This window comes from Girardinichthys multiradiatus, chromosome 3 (genome assembly GCF_021462225.1).
Source record: "Girardinichthys multiradiatus isolate DD_20200921_A chromosome 3, DD_fGirMul_XY1, whole genome shotgun sequence".
NCBI lineage: Eukaryota > Metazoa > Chordata > Actinopteri > Cyprinodontiformes > Goodeidae > Girardinichthys > Girardinichthys multiradiatus.
Genome location: NC_061796.1, coordinates 26,685,868 through 26,709,010, shown reverse-complemented (window position 1 = coordinate 26,709,010; position 23,143 = coordinate 26,685,868). Strand labels below are relative to the sequence as shown.

The 23,143-nt window shown below is 39.2% G+C and overlaps 1 protein-coding gene across 3 annotated transcripts in view; it reads right to left on the bottom strand.

Moving 5' to 3' along the window:
* The window catches only part of grik2 (glutamate receptor, ionotropic, kainate 2), a 559,972-nt gene that overhangs the window by 185,764 nt on the left and 351,065 nt on the right, over positions 1-23,143 (bottom strand). For all 3 annotated transcript variants that reach the window (XM_047360663.1, XM_047360664.1, XM_047360665.1), the window contains one exon: positions 18,242-18,355. In XM_047360663.1, the coding sequence (XP_047216619.1) occupies positions 18,242-18,355 (114 nt within the window). The remainder of the gene's footprint in view (positions 1-18,241; positions 18,356-23,143) is intronic.

Below are 23,143 nucleotides of genomic sequence, written 5' to 3'. Positions count from 1 at the left end.
GTCCAGGTTTGACTATCTGCCGGTCTTTCCTCTTCAACACCTTGGCATATGCCTTACCAGGAAGGCTGAGGAGTGTGATCCCCCTGTAGTTGGAACAAACCCTCCCGTCCCCCTTCTTGTGAATGGGGACCACCACACCGGTCTCCCAGTCCAGAGGCACTGTTCCCGATTGCCATGTAATGTCGAAGATGTGTGTGGATTCAACTTACCACCAGGGGGGGCTCTGTTTCTCACGTAAGCCTTGAAGTACCCCAGCAGAATGATGAAGTCCCTGAGAGGGGCACAACACCCAGACAGGTACACCAAGAAGGTCGGGTAAACCCCAACACAAGACAGCTGGGCCGGAGGGGGGGGGGCAAGCAAACCCACCCCAGGCCGTAGTCTCTCCCAGCAGGTCACTCCAGAGTAGAATTGAGTCAAAATTCTCTCGAGGAGCTGGGTTCTAGAACCCATGCTGTGCGGAGAGGGAAGCCAACTATTTCTAGCCAATATATCTCGACCTCAAGTTCAGGCTCCTTCCCCCCTGCAAGGTGACATTCCACATCCCTAAAGCCAGTTTTAGCATCCGGAGATCGGGCCGTCGAGGTCTCCACCTCTTTTGTTTAGCAACTGGTTGCAACTGGTTGCTATTTGCTTCTTAAGTGCTATAGATGCAGCAAGGCTGTACTTACCGTTACACTAACCTCTTGGAGTGAGGGTGACTGATGGTCGATGGTGAATCTTTAATTAGACAGAGTCTGGGAGAAGCTGAGTAATTAAAGCTATACCACATCCTGGCCTATCAGCAGACTCTGTTTAACAGGAGTCCATTTTTCTCCAAGCAATTAAAAACAATAGATTTAATGTTTCAGCAAACGAAAACAAAAATCTAATGATGCTTATTTATTTGTGTTGTTCTAAAACATTTGCTTTGATATTGCTGACTCCCTTTCAGTGAGATGGGTGAAGCAAATTACATGCTCTCAGCATGCAGTGATACAATTAAAGACTGCCCATTCATTTCAAAGGAAAAATGTCGACAAACAATAAGTTATTTTTATATATACTTGTTTCACAAATTTAATCTGTACTCCCTCTAACAATATCTGGCATCTTTGAATGCCTGGGTTGCGAGTATAAATTAATTATTCTTTGCCATTCAGTTACTCTGTTCAATGCAGCCTATGAACCCAAAATTTCTGTTCTCAACAGAAAGTAAATTTGTAAGAATATTTGTGAAAGTAATTGCCAAAATTTCTCCTGTAATTGCATTTTTGTTTGAGAAATGTTTAATATCAAAGATAACTTGAGTAAAAAGAAATTATAGTTGCAACTTATAATTTCAGTTGTTAAACGAAAAAATCTTATACAAACAACCCACATACAGAAGAGCTGTTTCATATAGAGCCTGTTCAATCAATCATTCCAAGATGCAAAGACTATGGCACAATAGCCTGGACAAGGAGAACATTATTCAGAAAAGCAGCTAAGATGCCCATGGTAACTCTGCAGGGACTGCAGAGAGCCATAGCTCAGGTGGGTGAGCCTGTTTGAAACTTAGACTGCAGGTTTACTGGTGGTTCCTAGAGTCTCTAGAAGTAGAATGGGAGGCAGATCATTTAGTTATCAGGCTCTCCTCCTGTGGAACCAGCTCCCAGTTTTAGTCCGTGAGGCAGACACCCTTTCTACTTTTAAGGCAAGGCTTAAAACTTTCCTTTTTGATTAAGCTTATAGTTAAAGTGGCTTAGGTTATCCCGAGCTATCTCTGTAGTTATGCTGCTATAGGCTTAGGCCACTGGAGGACATAATGACCACCTTCAGTCTCTGCTACATTCTCATACTCCTAGATGAAGCCACTAAAGGTGCTACAACCATTCATCTTTTTCATACTCTAGACCTGACAACTGGCTCAGAGCTCATCTGTTTAGCAGTCTTCCTCTCCTAGAAGAAGTCACTAAAGAAGCTATAACCATTGAGTTTTCACTGTTCTTTCCCATAGAAAGTACTCCACGGTTAGTGCATTTGTGTTCTTTTTGTCTCTTTGCTCTGTTCTCTCAAGCCCCCAGTTGGTCGTGGCAGATGGCCACCTCACTGAGCCTGGTTCTGCTGGAGGTTTCTTCCTGTTAAAATGTTTATTCAGGAGGAGTGAACACTGCAAGTCACTGACTCGATGCAACCTGGTGGGTTTCCTTAGATAGGAAAACTTTTTAACCAATTTCAATAATAAAGTAAATCTTACTGCATTGTTTGATTGTTTGGATTAATTGGAATGTATGTGCCTGACTTGAAACCTGTATGATTCAACTGAATTGACTTTGAAACACCACTATTTTATAACCGTAACCCTAACCCTTGCTTTTATGAATAAGTGAAAAGAAGAAAACCTATGCTGAAAGGAAGCCTTAAGAAGTCCCATTTGCAGTTTGTCACAGGCTATCTAGGGGACAAAGACAACATGTTGAAGAAGTAGCTCTGCTCAGATGAGACCTTCATTGAACTTTTTGGCCCACATGCAACATGCTACAGTGACTTACAGTGATCCTTGGAGTTTTCAACTTTTGTTTCCTTACAACCTAGAATTTAAACAGATTGTCTGAGAGCTGACACCAGTCCATTTACAGATAATGCCTACAACCATGAAGATGTAATGTTTTTATTGTGAAGCAAACAAAAACACAGACAAAATAACAGAACACTTCAGCAAGCATAATTGATCACCCCTTACTAAAGTTAGGACTTTGTAGAGCCATCTTTTGCAGTAATTACAGCTGCAACTTGCTTTTGATAAGTCTTTAGGAGTTTGTCACACCTTGCCACCGGGATTTTGCACATTCCTCAAGGCAAAACTGCTACAGCTCCTTCATGTTGGTTTTCACTTGTGAACAGTGATCTTTAAGTCTAACCAATTTTAGTCTCGTCTGACCAGAGCAACTTCCTCCATCCATTTGGAGAGTCACCCACTTTCCCTTTGACACACTCAAAACGCGTCCTTATTTTTAACACTAAGTAATCACTTTTTTCTGGCAAATCTTCCATAAACCCAGCTCTGCGGAGTGTACAGATTATTATGGTTCCACAGACAGATACTCCTGTTTCTGCTTTGGAACTCTGCAACTCCTTCAACATCACCTTCGGTCTCTGTGCTGCCTCCCTGATTATTGCCCTCCTTGTCCGGTCCGTGGGTTTTGTTGGGGATCCCTTTCTTGGCAGGTTTGTTGAATTACTATTTTCTTTCCATTTGAAGATTATGGACTTAATAGTGCTCTGGGGAAGCATAAAAGATATTGTGGACAGAAGTTTTAACTGACTTATAATTCTCAACAACTTTGACCCTGACTTGTTTGAAGAGCTCATTGGTCTTCATAGTGTGATGCTTCCTGCTTAGTGGTGCTCCAGCCTCAGGGGCCTTCCAGAAAAGGTGTGTCAATACTGACAGATCATGTGACACAGACTACACACAAGTGGACTTCATCTCACTGATTATCTGACTTTTGAAGGTAATTGGTTGCATTAGAATTTTTAGGGGCTTCATAGCAAAGAGGGTGGATACATATACACATGCCAATTTTCATTTGTTTTTCATTTGTTAGACTATTTTGTGCAGATTCATCACATAAAATAATATTAAAAACATTTAAATCACATGCTGGAATGTAACAAACTAGGCAAAAAGGCAAGAAGGTGAATACTTTTGCAAGGCACTGTAAACTGAGGGAAGAGTGGAGAATGGCATTGAATGCAGGTGAGTTTATCAGCAGATTAGGATCAGCTGTGGAAGAGAACAAACAGGCAGACTGAGGGAACAGAACACAAGAATAAACTAAGAACTTAAACACAAAGGAATGAACTAGTATGGCAAACACTTTCTAGCAATAATGAACACAAAGAAATGAAATGAATATGACAAGACCTTTCAAACAATGGACAACTGAGAAGCGATCAAAACACAAACACAAATGAGAACCAAAACAAAAACACCCAAGGATCATAGCAATGTGATGATTATGCTACATTGCTACAGACACATTGTTTTCAATTTGAAAGAAATTAAGTAATCCAAGTCATTTTCTTCTTTGATGCTGAAATGAGTTATCCTTGTTAAAAATAGACAATGATCAACCATGTCAAATGGCGTTTTGTAGTGTAAAAATACTGCGTCCACATACCTGTCCTTATGCAAATAAGGTTTTATCTTTTTAGTAAATAAAATCATTGCAGACTAATAGAAATGAAATGCAAACTGAATTGGGTGCGAGATCACAAAGTCAATTAAATAACTTTGTAACCCTTTCCTGACTAATAAATATCAAAAAGATAGATAGAAAAGGGTTACAAAGCCAAGGCTTTGAAACACACCAATAACCTTGATGCCAGAACAACAGAGCTAAACAGGAAAAAACTATAAGTATTTATGTTCTACAAAACAAAAATTTTATTTTAAATGTGAAACAACTCAGCGTCTTTGTTTTGCACGTTTAAGTGACACGTAAATATTTTTAAATACTTTGCAAAAACTCTTAGTATAACATTTCGTTATGTAAAAGTTGAATAACAGTTGCTGTATGTGGAATGCTATTGATTGTTGAAATATTTTTCATTCAGTCCATTATTACACACTTCTGGGGTTAACAAATGTGGTTAAAATGGAAAAAGTGGATTTCTGAAAAATAAAGACAGAAAAAGTGGGATTTAGGATAGATACATTTGTACATGGTGTGTGAACTGTGGTAAAGACTAAAACATATACACTGTCCTTTTGCCAAGGATGTGCTACTGTGCCATGGCATTCTCCCCTCCATTCATCAAGCCATCTACAGGTCCTTTTCAAAATATTAGCATATTGTGATAAAGTTCATTATTTTCCATAATATCATGATGAAAATTTAACATTCATATATTTTAGATTCATTGCACACTAACTGAAATATTTCAGGTCTTTTATTGTCTTAATACGGATGATTTTGGCATACAGCTCATGAAAACCCAAAATTCCTATCTCACAAAATTAGCATATCATTAAAAGGGTCTCTAAACGAGCTATGAACCTAATCATCTGAATCAACGAGTTAACTCTAAACACCTGCAAAAGATTCCTGAGGCCTTTAAAACTCCCAGCCTGGTTCATCATTCAAAACCCCAATCATGTCCAGAAGGCCACTATTGACACCCTCAAGCAAGAGGGTAAGACACAGAAAGACATTTCTGAACGAATAGGCTGTTCCCAGAGTGCTGTATCAAGGCAACTCAGTGGGAAGTCTGTGGGAAGGAAAAAGTGTGGCAGAAAACGCTGCACAACGAGAAGAGGTGACCGGACCCTGAGGAAGATTGTGGAGAAGGGCCGATTCCAGACCGTGGGGGACCTGCGGAAGCAGTGGACTGAGTCTGGGGTAGAAACATCCAGAGCCACCGTGCACAGGCGTGTGCAGGAAATGGGCTACAGGTGCCGCATTTCCCAGGTCAAGCCACTTTTGAACCAGAAACAGCGGCAGAAGTGCCTGACCTGGGCTACAGAGAAGCAGCACTGGACTGTTGCTCAGTGGTCCAAAGTACTTTTTTCGGATGAAAGCAAATTCTGCATGCCTTTCGGAAATCAAGGTGCCAGAGTCTGGAGGAAGACTGCGGAGAAGGAAATGCCAAAATGCCAGAAGTCCAGTGTCAAGTACCCACAGTCAGTGATGGTCTGGGGTGCCGTGTCAGCTGCTGGTGTTGGTCCACTGTGTTTTATCAAGGGCAGGGTCAATGCAGCTAGCTATCAGGAGATTTTGGAGCACTTCATGCTTCCATCTGCTGAAAAGCTTTATGGAGATGAAAATGTCATTTTTCAGCACGACCTGGCACCTGCTCACAGTGCCAAAACAACTGGTAAATGGTTTACTGACCATGGTATCACTGTGCTCAATTGGCCTGCCAACTCTCCTGACCTGAACCCCATAGAGAATCTGTGGGATATTGTGAAGAGAACGTTGAGAGACTCAAGACCCAACACTCTGGATGAGCTAAAGGCCGCTATCGAAGCATCCTGGGCCTCCATAAGACCCCAGCAGTGCCACAGGCTGATTGCCTCCATGCCACGCCGCATTGAAGCAGTCATTTCTGCAAAAGGATTCCCGACCAAGTATTGAGTGCATAACTGTACATGATTATTTGAAGGTTGACGTTTTTTGTATTAAAAACACTTTTCTTTTATTGGTCGGATGAAATATGCTAATTTTGTGAGATAGGAATTTTGGGTTTTCATGAGCTGTATGCCAAAATCATCCCTATTAAGACAATAAAAGACCTGAAATATTTCAGTTAGTGTGCAATGAATCTAAAATATATGAATGTTAAATTTTCATCATGACATTGTGGAAAATAATGAACTTTATCACAATATGCTAATATTTTGAGAAGGACCTGTACCAGCAAAAACAAAAAAAAGATCTGTAAAGGGTGAGGGAGGAAAAGGCAGACGACAAGGGCAAGTCCCCTGCCCTGTCATCCATCTCATAGAACGGTCAGGAGGAAATCATCATATCCCCAAATTATATAAAATTACTCAACATTACTGGCAGATTTAGATGAAAAATGATTACCATTCACTGAAGAGGTTTGTTTCTAATACAAAATAACACTGGCATCTCTCAAAATACAACCTGCACAAAGTGTCATTTTTGAAAAAATAAATCTTTTTTTACAGTCAGTCAGTCAGTCATTTTCTACCGCTTATTCCATAGTGGGTCGCGGGGGAGCTGGTGCCTATCTCCAGCAGCGAGAGGCAGGGTACACCCTGGACAGATCGCCAGTCCATCGCAGGGCAACACACAAACAACCATGCACACACTCATTCATACACCTAAGGTCAATTTAGAGTGACCAATTAACCTAACAGGCATGTCTTTGGACTGTGGGAGGAAGCTGGAGTACCCGGTGAGAACCCACGCATGCACGGGGAGAACATGCAAACTCCATGCAGAAAGACCTCAGGCCAGGAATTGAACCCAGGACCTTCTTGCTGCAAGGCAACAGTGCTACCAACTGCGCCACCATGCAGCCCTCTTTTTTTACATAATTTCATAAAAAACAGCACATCAGAAATAATCAGTTCTCTTCTCAATAATCAATGGAAAAGTATTAATGGGCATTATAGCAGTCTAACACTTCTTATAAATGCTCACCAACCTTTTGTCCTTCTCCACAGATATTCATGACTGTTCATGAACTCCAAGTGTTTGACATTAGAAGGCCTCCTTGTCATAATTGTAATCTTTAGATCCTTCCACACAGATTTCCTGTCAAGTATAGGACTCTGGCTGGGTCACTCCTTAATGTTAATGTCACTTCCAGACAGATAAAACATGTTGGATAAAATGTAATTATCACTTTAAATCTAAATCTGCCATGGGTATAAATCATTTTAGGTTTAATTGTAGCAGTCAGACAGCATGAGAATGTATACAAATGAGTTAAAAGCAGTAAATTGTCCCCTAAATCAAATTAAGCATTAATGGGATGTGCTGGAAAACAAGTCCAATCTGGGTTTATATATATTCCTGGAGAGGCAAAACATAAACAAGCTTTTGTCTATTTTTATAATCGGTATTCACTTCTTCTGCACACAAATCAAACCTGAGTTGCTGCTCTGGAAGTAGAATTGGGTCTGCTTCCTGCTCTCTTTATGACATTGCAAAGTACATGAGCTCCAGCTCTGGCCTTAAGGTACTCCATTTACCTTGCAACATTACACCAGTGATTTCCAAAGTAGATAAACTCTTGATAGGCCAAGATCTTAACTGTAATTACATCAGGTTTTATAGTACATAATCCTTAAGAAAATGATGAGAAGCTGGATGAAACTGTGCATCAATCAAATGTAACAAACCTAATTATTGTCATCCCTCCCACCTTTTCCTCACTGCTCACTGCCATCACATATCATGACTTCCCATGACTCAATCCTGATATGGCAATTACAGCTGCAGAGAGTATTCGCTAATGACTGCAATCCAATCACTTCACAGCGTGTGCGGAAGGAAAGAAGGCCCAAGAAAAACAATGACAACCCACAATTTACTTTTATATTGTTATCTTTACACTTCCTTCCTGAATAACAGGATCATCATTGGCTCAGTTTCCTTTTTATGCCATGTCTTTTGGAAAGCACAGTCTTGTTTGTTTTGATAAAAATTTAGAAAATGTTCACTTAATACAGGAATGTAAACTAATCAACTAGCATATAGTTCACTAATAAAAAGCAGCTTTTAGATCTTCTGTGCAATACTTTAGATTTGTTTTCTAATAAATATGCAATCAAAGGTAACTGCATTCATATTGTAAAATAATATGAATACAGAAATAACTAAATAAGAAAAGCTAGATAACAGTTAATCTGCTGAAAAACACAAGATGGATAACTAAGATTTGTCGGTTTGTCTCTCCACTGTTGTTACATGCATGCTTAGTATGAGGGATTATTGCAAAGTCAATGCAACCGACTGTCCACTGTCTCTACATGCTCATCCAGGAGGAGTGAATGCTGCCAGTCATCGACTCGATGCAATCTGCTGGGTTTCCTTACATAGAAAAACTTTTAAACAATTTGAATAATAAACTGAATCTGACTGCACTGTGAGATAGTTAGGGTTAATTGGAATGTATGTACTTGACATGAAATCTGTATGATTCAATTAAATTGACTTTGTAAAATGCCTTGAGACGACGTGTTGTGAATTGGCGCTATAAAAATAAAATTGAATTGAAAAAATTTAAGTTATATGATATGTGCGACTGAGTAGGGTGAAAATATACAACATGTGCAGGTATATTTGTGCATATAAAAACAACAACAGACTATACAAAAAATGAAAAACTGTGCAAATAAAAGCAGGAATGTAAAAACGTTTGGTGCTTGAGTTTGTTGGAATAAGAGATGGTTATAAAGTCAACATGTAGAAGACAGAACACACAAATAAAATCAACTAAACAACCAGAAAAAAGTATTTAGCAAAGTTAAAAAAAATATTTGTATGTCAACAAGTGAAGTAAGCATTTAATCCCTAAAGGAAAAATGATAGAACCTGGTGGAGAAAACCTTCTTAGGGAGGATAACAGCATGACATTATCTGTCACTGTCCAGCAGGTTTGCACACGTCTCAGGAGAGGTTTCGGACTGTCCACTGTACAGAAACTTCGATTTCACATCTGCTGCTTGGCAACTCAAAGCTGCAGGTCCCTCCAGAGACTTTCTGTGGGAGAAAGGTCTGTAAACTGACTAGACCTTATGTTATTGTTGATTAGTAGCTACTTTGTTGCTTTCTTAGAATTTTTTTGTCTTTTTCATACTGAGAGACCCATCCATTTCCCATATAAGGTGTGCTGGAGAAGGTAAGTTCTTGCTCAAGATTTTATGGGACATGATGACATTATTTGGCTCCTCAAAGCAGTATAGCAGCCTAGTACCCTTAGCAGAGCAACACACTGAAAACACACTGTCTCCACCTGTGTGGTTGACTTTCCAAATGGTCTTCTTCAGGTCAGACTCAACAGTTCTCTTCTTCTGAACATAGAATTTGAACTGATACCAAACTGATGGATTTTAACCACAGCAGATAATTATGAATATTGACATTAAGATTTAACAGAGAAGGCAATGTTTTTTTAAATCTGTTCTTATATAGCTTACAGGGGGTTACCTGGTGTGGTCTTCTGCAGCTGTAGCCCCTCAGCTTTAGGGGGTTTACTTGTTGTTCATTAAGAGATGATAGTCCGCATAACTTGGCTGTTTGATGTTATTGGATGTTTTCTCCTTTTACGACCTTTCTCTGTACACCTGAGAGGTGGTTGTGCACAACTCAAACCAGCTGGTCTGGCCCCTACACTATTAACATGTCAAAAGTCACTTAAGTCCCCTTTATTACCCCATTCCATTGCTTGGTTTGTACTTTAGTTATGCCTAGATAAGTCACTATTTGTATTAGCAAGCAGTTGAACAGTTGTACCTAATAAACTGGTCAGTGAGAGCACATGTCTTCTGTTGGCCTTATGCTACTATAGCATGTTGAGGTTGGAGGTAACTGTAATAGATTGACTTATCTGTGTGACTCATCTTACGGGAGCCAAAACTCTGTCCTGTTGGAAGAATATTTGCAATATTATTTTTAGAGTTTGGCCAAATCTTTGTAAAGATAGTTACTTTCAATTATGTTTGGTTAACTGTTTTTGTTAAACTCAAATACTATTCCCTGTATATAACTGTGTATTGACTTTCAGTTAAAGGTAGTCGTTTTTTTTGCTTGCCTCAAAAAATTTATTGAGCTTAACACTGAATCCCAGTTTGTCCACTATGGAACCTAAATGTTCACTGATGCGTGTAATAATTCATGATAAAGAAAAAGCCACTGCACACAAAAAAGAAAATAGAAGAAAATAATACAATGTCTAACATTTAATGTGTTAAATTAAATAATCTTACTGTAGACAGTGCTGATGATCGCTTTCATTGATTAATAATCACTGCATTGCCAGCAGGCAATATTTCCAAGAATGAAGATTACATTTCTTTAGAAAAGAAGGAAAACAGATGAAAACTGGCTAAAAGATAATCACTGAAACATCTTAATTAATTAAGAATAAAGTATGGAATAAGTATGGAATATTTCAGGTCAAAAAGATTTTTAAATAGTTTTCTACTCAAATCTGGGTCTGACTACATTGGCTTGAAATCACTGGAAAGAAAAATGCTTGGTGTGTTTGATAAATTGCTCAATAGGAGCCAGAGCCATAAAGCATGAAATCTTATTGAACAATCAATCAGTTAATTTTCCCTTGCCTGAGTTTGCTTCCACCAAATTGACGTTCTCCACACTGGTGAAGTCAACTGGCAATTTGGGAGAAAACTGCTTTAAGGTACTCTGCTTTAATTGAATCAGAGAACAGCATTCCTAGAAAGTGCTCTGAAAAGAAAGGGCAGTACAAGCAGAGCACTGGAAGATTTTTCAAGAGGAAAGGCTTAAAAATAATGACATCTTTGGAGCAAGAGTGTTATGACTGAGAGCTGTTCTAGCCATGTCCAACTGGCTTCAAAGAACTTGCTGTTTTAATTTGATTTGCTGTAAACAAACATTTAAAAACTACTGCATTCAAATTCATTTCCCACTACATTAGCTTACCTAACTGTCAGTATACCTATGACATCTTAGCAGCACCGGCAATTCTACCAGAATGAAATTGTAGTACTGATGTGAATGCATATAAACCACATTTTCCTAAAGATGGGTTGATATGGGATTTTGTGACTACAAAGAGCTAATCTTTTCAAAAAAGACGTCTTAAAATTGTAGTTTACAAATTGTAAGCCATTAATGTAGGAAAGGCATCATATCCAACATTGATTTGGAATGAATTGTATTAATCAAATGGATGGTGTAGACTTGAATCTGTGCTGTTATTTCCTTATATAGAACCCTTAGTTGTAGGTTGGATATTGGATATTTGTGCTCCACGGATTCAGCGGGGCTTCCTTCTGTTTGATCCGATAAAGGCAGTCTGATTAAAGGCAGCTGCTCCCTCCTCCTGCAGACGCAATCAGTCTTAAATGTTCTGTTTTAGGATCTTCTAAAATTGGCTATTTGTTTAAGAAACCTTCGTTCTTATGGTTCAACAGTTCCATTTAAAGGTTTTCTTAATCCTTCTTCGGATTTTATAACATCAACAGGGCCGTGAAAGAGCTTTTGTTCTCCAACAGAGCTCTTCTTGTTTTGCTTTTGTCACAGTTTGTTTCATGTTTCATATCAATGAAAAAATTTTGATATCAAACAAAACTTGATTAAATATAAAAACCAGTTTTCAAATGATATTTTAATTGATTAAGGGAAGACATATTCACTATTCATTATTTCCAGACATATTTCATAAATTAGAATATTTGTCAGATAAAGACACTTTTTAAAAATAACAACCTTTAAGCAGGTATTAAACAAACGTGCATTAAGCCCAAATTTATGTATTAAAATGTTTTTTTTCTTTCTGATGTAATATTCGAATCCTAAATGTTCTGTTTTCATTAGCTGTAAGCAGTTAATCATCATAATTAACAAAAATCAAGGCTTGAAAATATAATGTGTTTCTCTGAGTGAATTCAGTGGCGGAATTAAATGCACTTTTTAAATATATTCTGCTTTATTGAGTATGACTGTAAACCTTGAATGTTACCGTTTTTCTAAGATTGCAGTTACTCTTTCAGCCCAGAGGTGCTTCTTTGTGACAGTGTAAGATGGAGAAAGTGAAGAGTGGGGATGAAACATGTAAAAGCTATATGTGAGCAGAACAGTTGCTGAAGTAAAACGCAGAAAAAAAGCCATAGTCTATAGTGTGAAAAAGTAATCAACCCTTTGTTAAACATGGATTAGTTTTGATTATTACTATTCCCACCCAGTCCTTATTTTCTGCCACACCTGTAGAAAGAGGAAAATCACTTATATAGAACCTAAACACATCATGTCCGAAACAATAAATGAAATCATAATTTAAAAAAAGTATTTTGTGTTTACTCATGTTATCTTTGATAATAAAATTAGATTTTCTGAAACATAATTTTGACAAAAGCAAAAAATATGTAGAAGGCAAATGGTTTTTCATAGCACTGTAAGTAAATACTTTGTTCGTCCTTCAACTGTCTGAGAGATCATAAACAGATTTGTCTTTTGCTATCATTTGAATGAAGAAGTGCATTAATTATTTTACGTTATTTTCCCTGAAGTCAGATCTCCTCAATCTGACCTCTGCTGTCTGCCTTCTATGACCAAGAACCCCCTAGCAGCTGCAGGCTTCTGCATTCTCCAACCAAGATAAAATACTCAAACACTAGTGACATGTAGCACCGGCTCAAAGAGCCTCTCCCTTGTAGCAAACAAGAAGGTCCGACTCCCATCATGGAATGCCAAATCTTGAGTTTCTCCTCTGCTCTGCTGAGAATACAGGCAGGGGTAGGGTCTTATTTTGATGGGTACACTATACAGCCAATCAAAGATAGACTTGGATCATGCTATTATGCAAAAGAAGGAAGAGAGGGCTCTGAAGATAGAGAGTGTTTTTGTATAGGCCAAGTACACATAGTGACAGAAAGAGCACATAGAAAAAATTTAGGAAATTGAGCTTAACCATAAAAACAAGCAACATCTGTCTGTATTTTATATTAATTCAATTCAATTCAGTTTTATTTATATAGCGCCAATTCACAACACATGTTGTCTCAAGGCCCTTCACAACAGTCAGGTACATACATTCCAATTAATCCTAACCATTGAACATTGCAGTCAAAGTTAGTTATTTATTAAAATTGGATAAAAAGTGTTTCTGTCTAAGGAAACCCAGCAGATTGCATCCAGTCAGTGACTTGCAGCTTTCACTCCTCCCGGATGAGCATGTAGAGACAGTGGACAGTGACTGGCGTTGACTTTGCAGCAATCCCTCATACTGAGCATGCATTTTGCGTGTTAAAACTCCCTTTTAACAGGAAGAAACCTCCAGCAGAACCAGGCTCAGTGTGAGCGGCCATCTGCCACAACTGACTGGGGGTTAGAGAGAACAGAGCAGAGACACAAAGAGAACAAAGAAGCACTGATCCAGGAGTACTTTCTATGGGAAGGAAAAGTAAATGTTAGTGGATGTAGCTCCTTTAGTCGTTTCACCTAGAAAGAAAGAACAGATAAACTCTGAGCCTGTTTTCAAGGTTAGAGTCTGAAAGAGAGCACATACAGTTAGTTACAGTTAAGCTCAGTCAATCGCCATGTCTAGGAGAGAGAAAGGGTTAAACATTAAAAGACAGGGCCATGTGGATCATCGGTAGAGGGTGAGCATTAAGTTGTTGCCAGCAGAAGCTCGGATGATTCCCCTCTCCAGAAAGGTGTCACAGGTAGACACAGAGCCAGGCCAAGTGTAGCTTCTAGGAAGAGAAAAGAGAGAACAAAGTTGAAAGCTGAAATAACATCAAATAATCCAAAATTGGAGAGTAGTGTGAGAATGTAGCAAGACTGTGAAAGTAGTCATTATGTCCTCCAGCAGCCTAAGCCTATAGCAGCATAACTACACAGATAGTTTCAGTTCAGATTATTTAGTTAAACGGCGCTTATTTACAACAATTAGAGGATTTAAAGCAGAATGCATCATTTGTAAGATTAAAATATCCATCAGAGCATTGTCAAAGACAAACCTGAACACCTGGTTCTGTGTTCAGTTTTTTATTGTTTCAGTATTGTTTTTGTAAATGAAAACAGTGAACAAAAAGTAACACTGTTTTAAAACACTAAATGAAAATACCCTTACCAATAAACAAAGCATTCATTATTGGACAATTAGGCCAAATTAGAAGGCTCTGCGTGATAATAAATGAAAACCCATTCAGGGGCCGCGAGATCTTCTAATGTCCCTTTTCCACTGGCTCAATTTGGCCCTACTCGACTCCACTCAGCTCGCTATACAAGCATTTCCATTACTATTAATTCCGTACCGGTACCTACTTTTTTGGTCCCTCCTCCTGTGCAGGAATGACCGGGGCTGAGTCAGGACTACATGTGATGTGAACAGACTGCTGTTCACTGATTGGCTGTGGGAGGAGGAGGAATAAGAAGGTTTTCGTTGAGAAAGTGCAGGGAAAAGTTAATAAAAGAAAAAGGACAAATCAGCTTTCCAAATTACACCCAGGCTGAGCGATGTATTTAATAACATCCTAAATAAGCTGATCACACATAAAATCAACTGTTCAGAGGCACAAACATTATCCCCAAAACAATACCCCCATGAAACAACATCTTTGATTCGGACTTTTATTAACGGTCCTTCAGCGAACCAGCGTCTGCAGGAGGAGGGAGCCAGCAGAGAGCAGCTGCCTGTAATCTGACTGCCTGCCTTGGACCAAACGGTTTTGTGCTTTTAAGTCCCTGTGCTCGTTATTGCCATGGATAAGACAAAATCTTCCTCATAAAGCCCAAAATTGTAACTTTTTTAGAGGAACTTTGGAACTTCACCAGTCCAGACAGCAGCGCCTCTCCTCTCTGCTTCTCCGTATGCGGTATGTTGTTTAAAAATCAATAATGTTGGGACCCACAGCCATGGATTTCAACATTAAACTCCGGTACGAACTCTTCTGGAAATTTTCAAAATAAAGTGCATTAACCTTCTTCCGGCACAGCCAGGAAATGGGATAACTGCGGACTTCCTGTGACGCCACTACCCAAATAAAAGCACAGCTGTTGCTACATCCGCCCCCTTTCCACACTGCGTCTAGTGGGACCGGTCAGGGGAGGCCCAGCGCGCTGATGTCTCTTTGCTGGCAAACAGACATAAACTCTTCAACTGGATCCAAGGAAGCCGTACTATCATCGATCATATGCAAAGATAAGTATGAATGAAATACTGTCTGTGTATCCGGTATTTTCATTCATGAACGGGGAAATTAAGGTGTAAGAGTTGCTTACTTTTTCCTCTGAGGCTTGCGGAAGCAAATTGTCCCTGAGAAGTTCCCTACAGAGAAGCAGCCTCTATGAAGCCGAGCGGAGCGGACTCCCAGTCTGGAAGGAAGACAGCAGAGACCGCACCACCGTGGTAACGGTAATGTGCAGTGTGGTTGGCGGACACAACGAGCAGTTCTTCATCCACAGCTGGAGGTTAGCGGGAAGCTAACCCTTTGTTCCCAGAGCACCTTTAACCCCCCCCACAGCTAAGGAGATCAGCTGTGGCTAACCTTTGTTCACTGTGGGTACCTTCTTCAAACATCGTCGCTTGGACAACATTCCTCACCATGGTTCATGAGGTTAGGTGTTTTGGGCAGAGACAGATTTAGAATTAAATGATCTAAATGTTTTTCATTTTATGAAGTTTTGTTTGTGTTGAACGCAACTGTCTTGGTGCTAGCAGGCTATGTGCAGCACACGTGTTCCGGTTGTGTTCTTTGTGTGTTTTTAAAGTTAAGACAAACTTTACTTGAAGGGTGATTTTAAACAGAAGATTGATCATTACGCACCGTCTGCGCTTATGCATTTGAACCCTTTTTATTAACGGTATTTTAAAGGTATGTGTTGATTCTGGTGCTAAGCTATTAGCTTCTTTTGTTAGCTCAAATGCTAAGCGGTGAGAACACGTGCTTGCTACTAAAGAGTATTTAACAGAAAGGTTGTTGGTTTTCAAGCTAATGAATAATAGTCCCTGAACATCATTTACAAGATTTGATAACTAAGTAAACACCATTAAGCCCCATTTCTCCAGAAAGATTTGGCTCTTTTCCAAAATACTCTCAATAATATTTCTTCAAATATTATTTCAATAATTAAAGGCAGCTAATTAGACACCATTGAGAAACGGTCATCCAGGTTGGTTTTATTCAGCAGATCATTATTTAAAACATCATTTTATTAAAATAATATTTTATCTGATCTTGCAATGTGATTGGTTGTCTAAATGTTGCTGATTATTCCCTAAGTTGGTTCCAAGACTAACCAAACTTCATTTCCAGATCCTTCAAGATAATCATTGGTTCTCAAACATAAACATTGCATGGTAATGTTGCATCACTCTTTTGGTCATAATTTCCAATCATCTTTAATCAACTTGTTTATATTGTACATAGCCTATTAGTTGTCCCTATTCTTTAATTCTGCTTGGTAGTTTAGTTGGATTGTTTTAGCATAGTAAAGAGTTTGTTGATTGAAATATGTTTGACTTTGAGTTTACTTATTTTTGTTAATAAATTCTTGTATTTTAAGAAATTGTGTGAATTCATTCCATATATGTGCAGAGTTTATGCTTTTCAATAATGTCAGAGCTCGTCTCACACCTTTCTATTTTGTCCTAATACCATCGCCTTATTGGGCTGGTATTCACAGGACAACCCTTAACAGACCGAAATATTATTTGATAAAATATTAAAAAATTTATATTAAATATTAAATAATATTCTCAGATTCATAATTCCAACAATAATCAACAACGTGCAAACAGAAAATGAGCACTTTGTTGGAGAACCGTCATTAGTAACAAGTACTGTGCAATCCAGCACTGTTATTGTTGATATCTTCATCTTCTGTGGGTTTTAAACTGGCCGGCAGCCATCATCATTGTGCGCATTAATTTCTACAGATTTTAGTCATACTGCGCATGAGCCAGGGCTTCCCTGTAAGAAAGAATAAATTTTTCCTGTCTACAAATTGTGCCATTTTCAGAGAAAACGAGTGTTGTTGTGTAAAAGAACATTGTCATGTAAGCAGGGCCTCAGGGGTGACTGTGGCTCAATGAGTAGTCGCTGTGCATTTGGAAAGTTGGTAGTGAATTCCAATTTCCCCCTTTGCCACATGTCAATGTGCCCCTGAGCAAGGCTCCTTACCCCAAGTTTTTTACTGATCTGCGTATCGCTGTATGAACGTGTGAGCAAATGTGTGTGTGTCTGGCAGAATGCGGCTCTGGTGTAAAGTGTTTTCAGTAGTATGACTAGAAAAGTGCTATATGAATTCAGACCATTTATCATTTAGTAGTAGCAGAACACATTAAAAGGGCTTTCACACCAAACCTTTGGAATGCTTTTTACCATGTCAGAGTCTGGTTTCTGGAATGGATCACACCAGTGTACACCCATCTCAGACCCTGAAATTAACCAGAGAACTGTACCCAAGCACAGTAACAAATGCCAGTCTCGCCACGGTTTATCTGGACCCTGGAGCGGTTCACTAGCAGCGTGAATGTTCTCCAGGCCAGCATACCAAAAACAAAAACAGAGGATGTAACGTTACAGCAGCCCATTTGAGTAGAAGAACAGTAAAAACAAAGTAAGAGTACAAATCTGAAGGCGAAATAGTCTGAAAATTTCTCGTAGTGTTAAGTGGAGTAGTAAAGAAATGTAGGCGCACAATGACATTTGAACACTAAAATAGCAAAAGAAACCCCAATGAGGCGGACTTAGTTCTTCATGCTTTTTTTCTTCTCGATACTGGAAACATACTGCTCCTGAAATAATCAGTTGATGCATGATGCTGTTTGACCAAGTTTAAAAAGCAAACTGGGGGAACTGAAGGTGTGAATTTGCTCACTTTAACCGATCCCTGGGATATTCTTTGGACCAGACCAGAGGTGTGAATGTGCCCTAAAACAAAACCTACTTTAATGGTCTAAGGGGGATCATAAAAAAAATATGTGCTCATTTTGCAGTGCAATGTAAGACAATACCATTGCTTGAATGACAGTTCAGGAAATAAATCACAAATAAAACACAAATTTTTAATAATTGGAAATTATTTACCAGTATGGTGGAGACAATAAGGGATCGGTTGGACAATGAATCTGAGACATTAGTTGTCTTTCCCTTCTGGTTGTCGGTCATATTTAGGCCACTTGCGGGATCCCAGGTACCAATCTGTGAAAGAAAAAGAACATTTTGTTCCAGCATGAAGTGTCTTATGCAGGAAGGCTTAAAGTAGTCAGTTAGATACTTATCTAGATACAGGGATTGGACAATGAAACTGAAAAACCTGGTTTTAGACCACAATAATTTATTAGTATGGTATAGGGCCTCCTATTGCGGCCAATACAGCGTCAATTCGTCTTGGGAATGACATATACAAGTCCTGCACAGTGGTCAGAGGGATTTTAAGACATTCTTCTTGCAGGATAGTGGCCAGGTCACTAACGTTTCCTGACTCGCTCCTCCAAAACACCCCAAAGTGGCTCAATAATATTTAGATATGGTGACTGTGCAGGCCATGGGAGATGTTCAACCTCACTTTCATGTTCATCAAACCAATCTTTCACCAGTCTTGCTGTATGTATTGGTGCACAGCCTTCAGAAAACAATGTTTGAACCATCGGATGCACATGGTCCTCAAGAATGGTTAGGTAGTCCTTGGCAGTGCCCATTTAGCACAAGTATTGGGTCAAGGGAACACCATGATATGGCAGCCCAAACCATCACTGATCCAACCCCATGCTTCACTCTGGGCATGCAACAGTCTGGGTGGTACGCTTCTTTGGGGCTTCTCCACACCGTAACTCTCCCGGATGTGGGGAAAACAGTAAAGGTGGACTCATCAGAGAACAATACATGTTTCACATTGTCCACAGCCCAAGATTTGCGCTCCTTGCACCATTGAAACCGACGTTTGGCATTGGCATGAGTGACCAAAGGTTTGGCTATAGCAGCCTGGCCGTGTATATTGACCCTGTGGAGCTCCCGACGGACAGTTCTGGTGGAAGCAGGAGAGTTGAGGTGCACATTTAATTCTGCCGTGATTTGGGCCGCAATATTCAATATTTTGAGCAAAACCATGCTCTTACCCTGCTAATTGAACCTTCACACTCTGCTCTTACCGGTGCAATGTGCAATCAATGAAGACTGGCTATCAGGCTGGTCCAATTTAGCCATGAAACCTCCCACACTAAAATGATAGGTGTTTCAGTTTCATTGTCCAACCCCTGTACTCATCTAACTGAATATTATCTACAGTGGCTTGTAAAAGTATTCATACCCCTTGAACCTTAATATATTTTATTAGAATTTTCTGTGAAACACCAACCCAAAGTGTCATACAATTGTGAAGTGGAAAAAAAAAATGATACATGATTTAAAACATTTTTTACAAATTAAAAACTGAAAAGTGCGGTGTGCTCTGAGAGCAACAAATTGCCTTCAGAAGTTGCCTGATGATTTGCTAATGATTAAATAGAGTCCAGCTGTGTGTGATCTAATCTCAGTACAAATACAGCTGCTCAGAGTTTGGTTAAGAGAATATTGGGGAGCAAACAGCATCGTGAAGTGCAAGGAACACACCAGAAAGGTCAGGTATAAAGTTGTGGAGAAGTTTAAAGAAGGCTTAGGCTATAAAAAGATTTCCCGAGCTTTGGACATCTCACAGAGCACAGATCAATCCATCATCCGGAAATGGAAAGAGTATGACACAACTGTAAACCTACCAAGACAAGGCTGTCCACCTAAACTTACAGGCTGAACAAAGAGAGCACTGATCAGAGATGCAGCCAAGAGGGTCATGGTGACTCTGGATGAACTGCAGAGACCCACAGCTCAGGTGAAAGAATCTGTCCAGAGAACAACTATTAATCGTGCACTGCACAAATGTTGGAATTATGATTATTGATTAATTAATATTTATCGAGAATTATAATTAACAATCATAATTTGACAAAATTCATTTCTTAACCAAAATCCTCATTTAGTTGTAACTGTGGCTCAACGCCTTTGATAATTATAACCGTTAAATACTCAGTAATAATTGATAACTATTACCAGAGATGTCACTGTTTAATCAACCGTTTCTGCTGAAACGTGTGGAACTTGTAACCTTATTTTGACTGACGAATCACTCTTGCACAAAATAAGCACCCACGACTTCTCTTTATCTATGTGAATATTTATTAAATCACAGCCTGATAAAATCTGCTCTTCCGATTTAATAATCTTCACCTACTCAAACATGCAAAGTTCTACACAAAAAGGGGTAAAATATCTAACTAAACAAAATAAAGCAAAACAGCAGTGGGTGTGTATGGGATCAAACCAGCAGTTTTGGCAAAAATGATAATATGACAAAGGGATGTGGTGGTGAACGGAGTTTGGGAGCGTAGCCCAAACTGTAACTGAGTTATACTAAGTCATAAAACATCCCCCAACTCTGTGCGGGGATGAGCACACAAAGAGTTATAAAACTTTTGGCGGCAAGCTAGTAAGCAGTAAAGTTGAAGACAAAGAAAATGGTGAATTTCCCCATGAGGTTATTATAACAGCTCAGTTCCACAGCGCGCTTGCTCTCAGGTGTTAAACAACCCTGCAAAACACACACAAAGCTGGGTAGCACAGCGGCTTCCAGACATCCAACACAGCATATCAAAGTTTTAATAAAAGGTTGCATGCATATATAATTCAGAACACATTAGATTAAATGGCGAATCTAATCGCACTAAAACTTCCTCTACCCTGCCCAGACTATTTCTAAGAAAGAAATAAAAATAAAAGGGTGGATTTTACTTGTTGATGTCTTCCTTCTGGGGCAGCGAGTGAGAGAGAAAAAAAAAGGGGGGGTGAAGAGATCCACGCGTCCGTGAGTAACTCAGCAAAACAGTCCGTTTTCTTCCTTGGTGGCCTCCGTGGCAGGAAGGTAGAAAAATAATGACGGACCGTCACTAGTCGACTGGTACAAAAGCAAGAAGGGAAAGTTGCGTCTCCTTGAAACTCCGTGGTTTTTTGGTTACGTGTTAACTCACGTCTTCCATCGGCAAAGTGAAATTTATGGCCTTCTTATACCGGAAACCTCTCTCATGAATTTTCCGTTGGCCAATGAAGGAGAATAAATTAAATCCACTTGGGACTCTTCTCCAGAAGTGATGCGCTTCAGTTGCTGGTCCGGTCTCCAGCTGAAAAGCGTTCTTTAAAGGGGGTCACCTTCCTTTATAATCTCTTGTGACGCCAGACTTGGGATGCCCCTGTCATATTAGCCGCAGTGGCCGATGGGATTTGTAGTAACGGACAGTCCTGGATACAAAATGGCCAAAACACCAGAACACCAGCAACTTGCAAGTGGTCCAACACAAATGTCGTCTTTATGGAAGAGTGGCAAGAAGAAAGCCATTGTTAAAAGAAAACCATAAGAAGTCCCGTTTGCAGTTTGCCAGAAGCCATGTTGGGGACACAGCAAACATGTGGAAGAAGGTGCTTTGGTCAGACAATACCAAAATTGAACTTTCTGGCCAAAATGCAAAATGCTATGTGTGGCGAAGAAATAACACTGCACATTACTTTGAACACACCATCCCCACTGTCAAATATGGTGGTGGCAGCATCATGCTCTGGGGGTGCTTCTCAAAAGACTTGAGACTGGGGTGGAGGTTCACCTTCCAGCAGGACAATGACCCTAAACATAAAACCAGGGCTATAATGGAACAGTTTAAAACAAAACATATTCATTTGTTAAAATGGCCTATTCAATGTCCAGACCAAATTGAGAATCTGTGGCAAAATCTGATAACCACTGTTCACAAACGCTCCCCATCTAGTCTGAATGAGCTTGAGCTGTTTTGCAAAGAAGAATGGGTTTTCAAAAAGGTATTGACTAAGGGGGGCTGAATACTTTTGCACAATGCCCTTTTCAGTTTTTTATTTGTGAAAAAAACATCATGTGTAATTTCCGTTCCACTTCACAAGTGTATACCACTTTGTGTTGGTCTAACATAAAATTCCAATAAAATATATTTATGTTTGTGGTTGTAATGGGACAATATGTGGAAAGGTTCAAGGGGTATGAATACTTTTACAAGCCACTGTAACTATCTAACTAATTGATAAGTATACTTTAGATACTTATTACCTTGACTTTTATTTTTGTATCTATAATATTCAACAGTTTTTAATTAAAAACGATTGTAGTGCATCAAGTAAAAAATATACTATGTTGGACATTCATTGCCAGTTTGACAACATGACAAAGTGAAATCTAATTTTGCATCTCTAACTTATACTGAAAACAAATGTTTTATAGTAATTTTTACTGAAAACAACTGTGTCTTTATCTGTGTACCCACAGTATAGAAAGATGAAAATAAAAATTATAAAGTTCATAAAAAATAAAAGTTTGATTTTTACATTAAACCCTTATTGATGCATTGGAGAATTTTCCATCTTTCCATTTCAGTTCCACACAGTTTATCTGTGTGGAACCCTGAGGAAACAATTGACAGCAATGTGACCCCTCAACCCTTTCATGTCTGTTTTCTTTTTGACACCCACAGGGACCAATGTAACAGCTGATCTAAGATTCTGATCGACCTCATAGCCTTTTGAGCGGTTGGCCAGTGGGAGCTTAAAGAAGGGAGGGAGAAAGGTACATGCTTCAGAAGCAAAGTGGAAGAGCACAGCAAAGATATGAGATTATGCCTCAAGGCTTTTCATGTTCTTTCTCAACTTTTACTATAGGTTGTAAAGTCAGGCCTCTTCAACACCATCCCTTGCTCTCAAACCAGCACCTCAACCTTGAACATCACTAAAGAGGACCACACACACTCCAACCCTCAACAGCCTCACACTCTTCAGGGCATCTGTGTTAATCTCAGAGAGTGCTTGAGATAGTCTTTGAAATTGCAAATCTATCCTTTAATTCAGGTTTCATGAGATAGGGGATCCTCAAAATTAGTTTTTTAT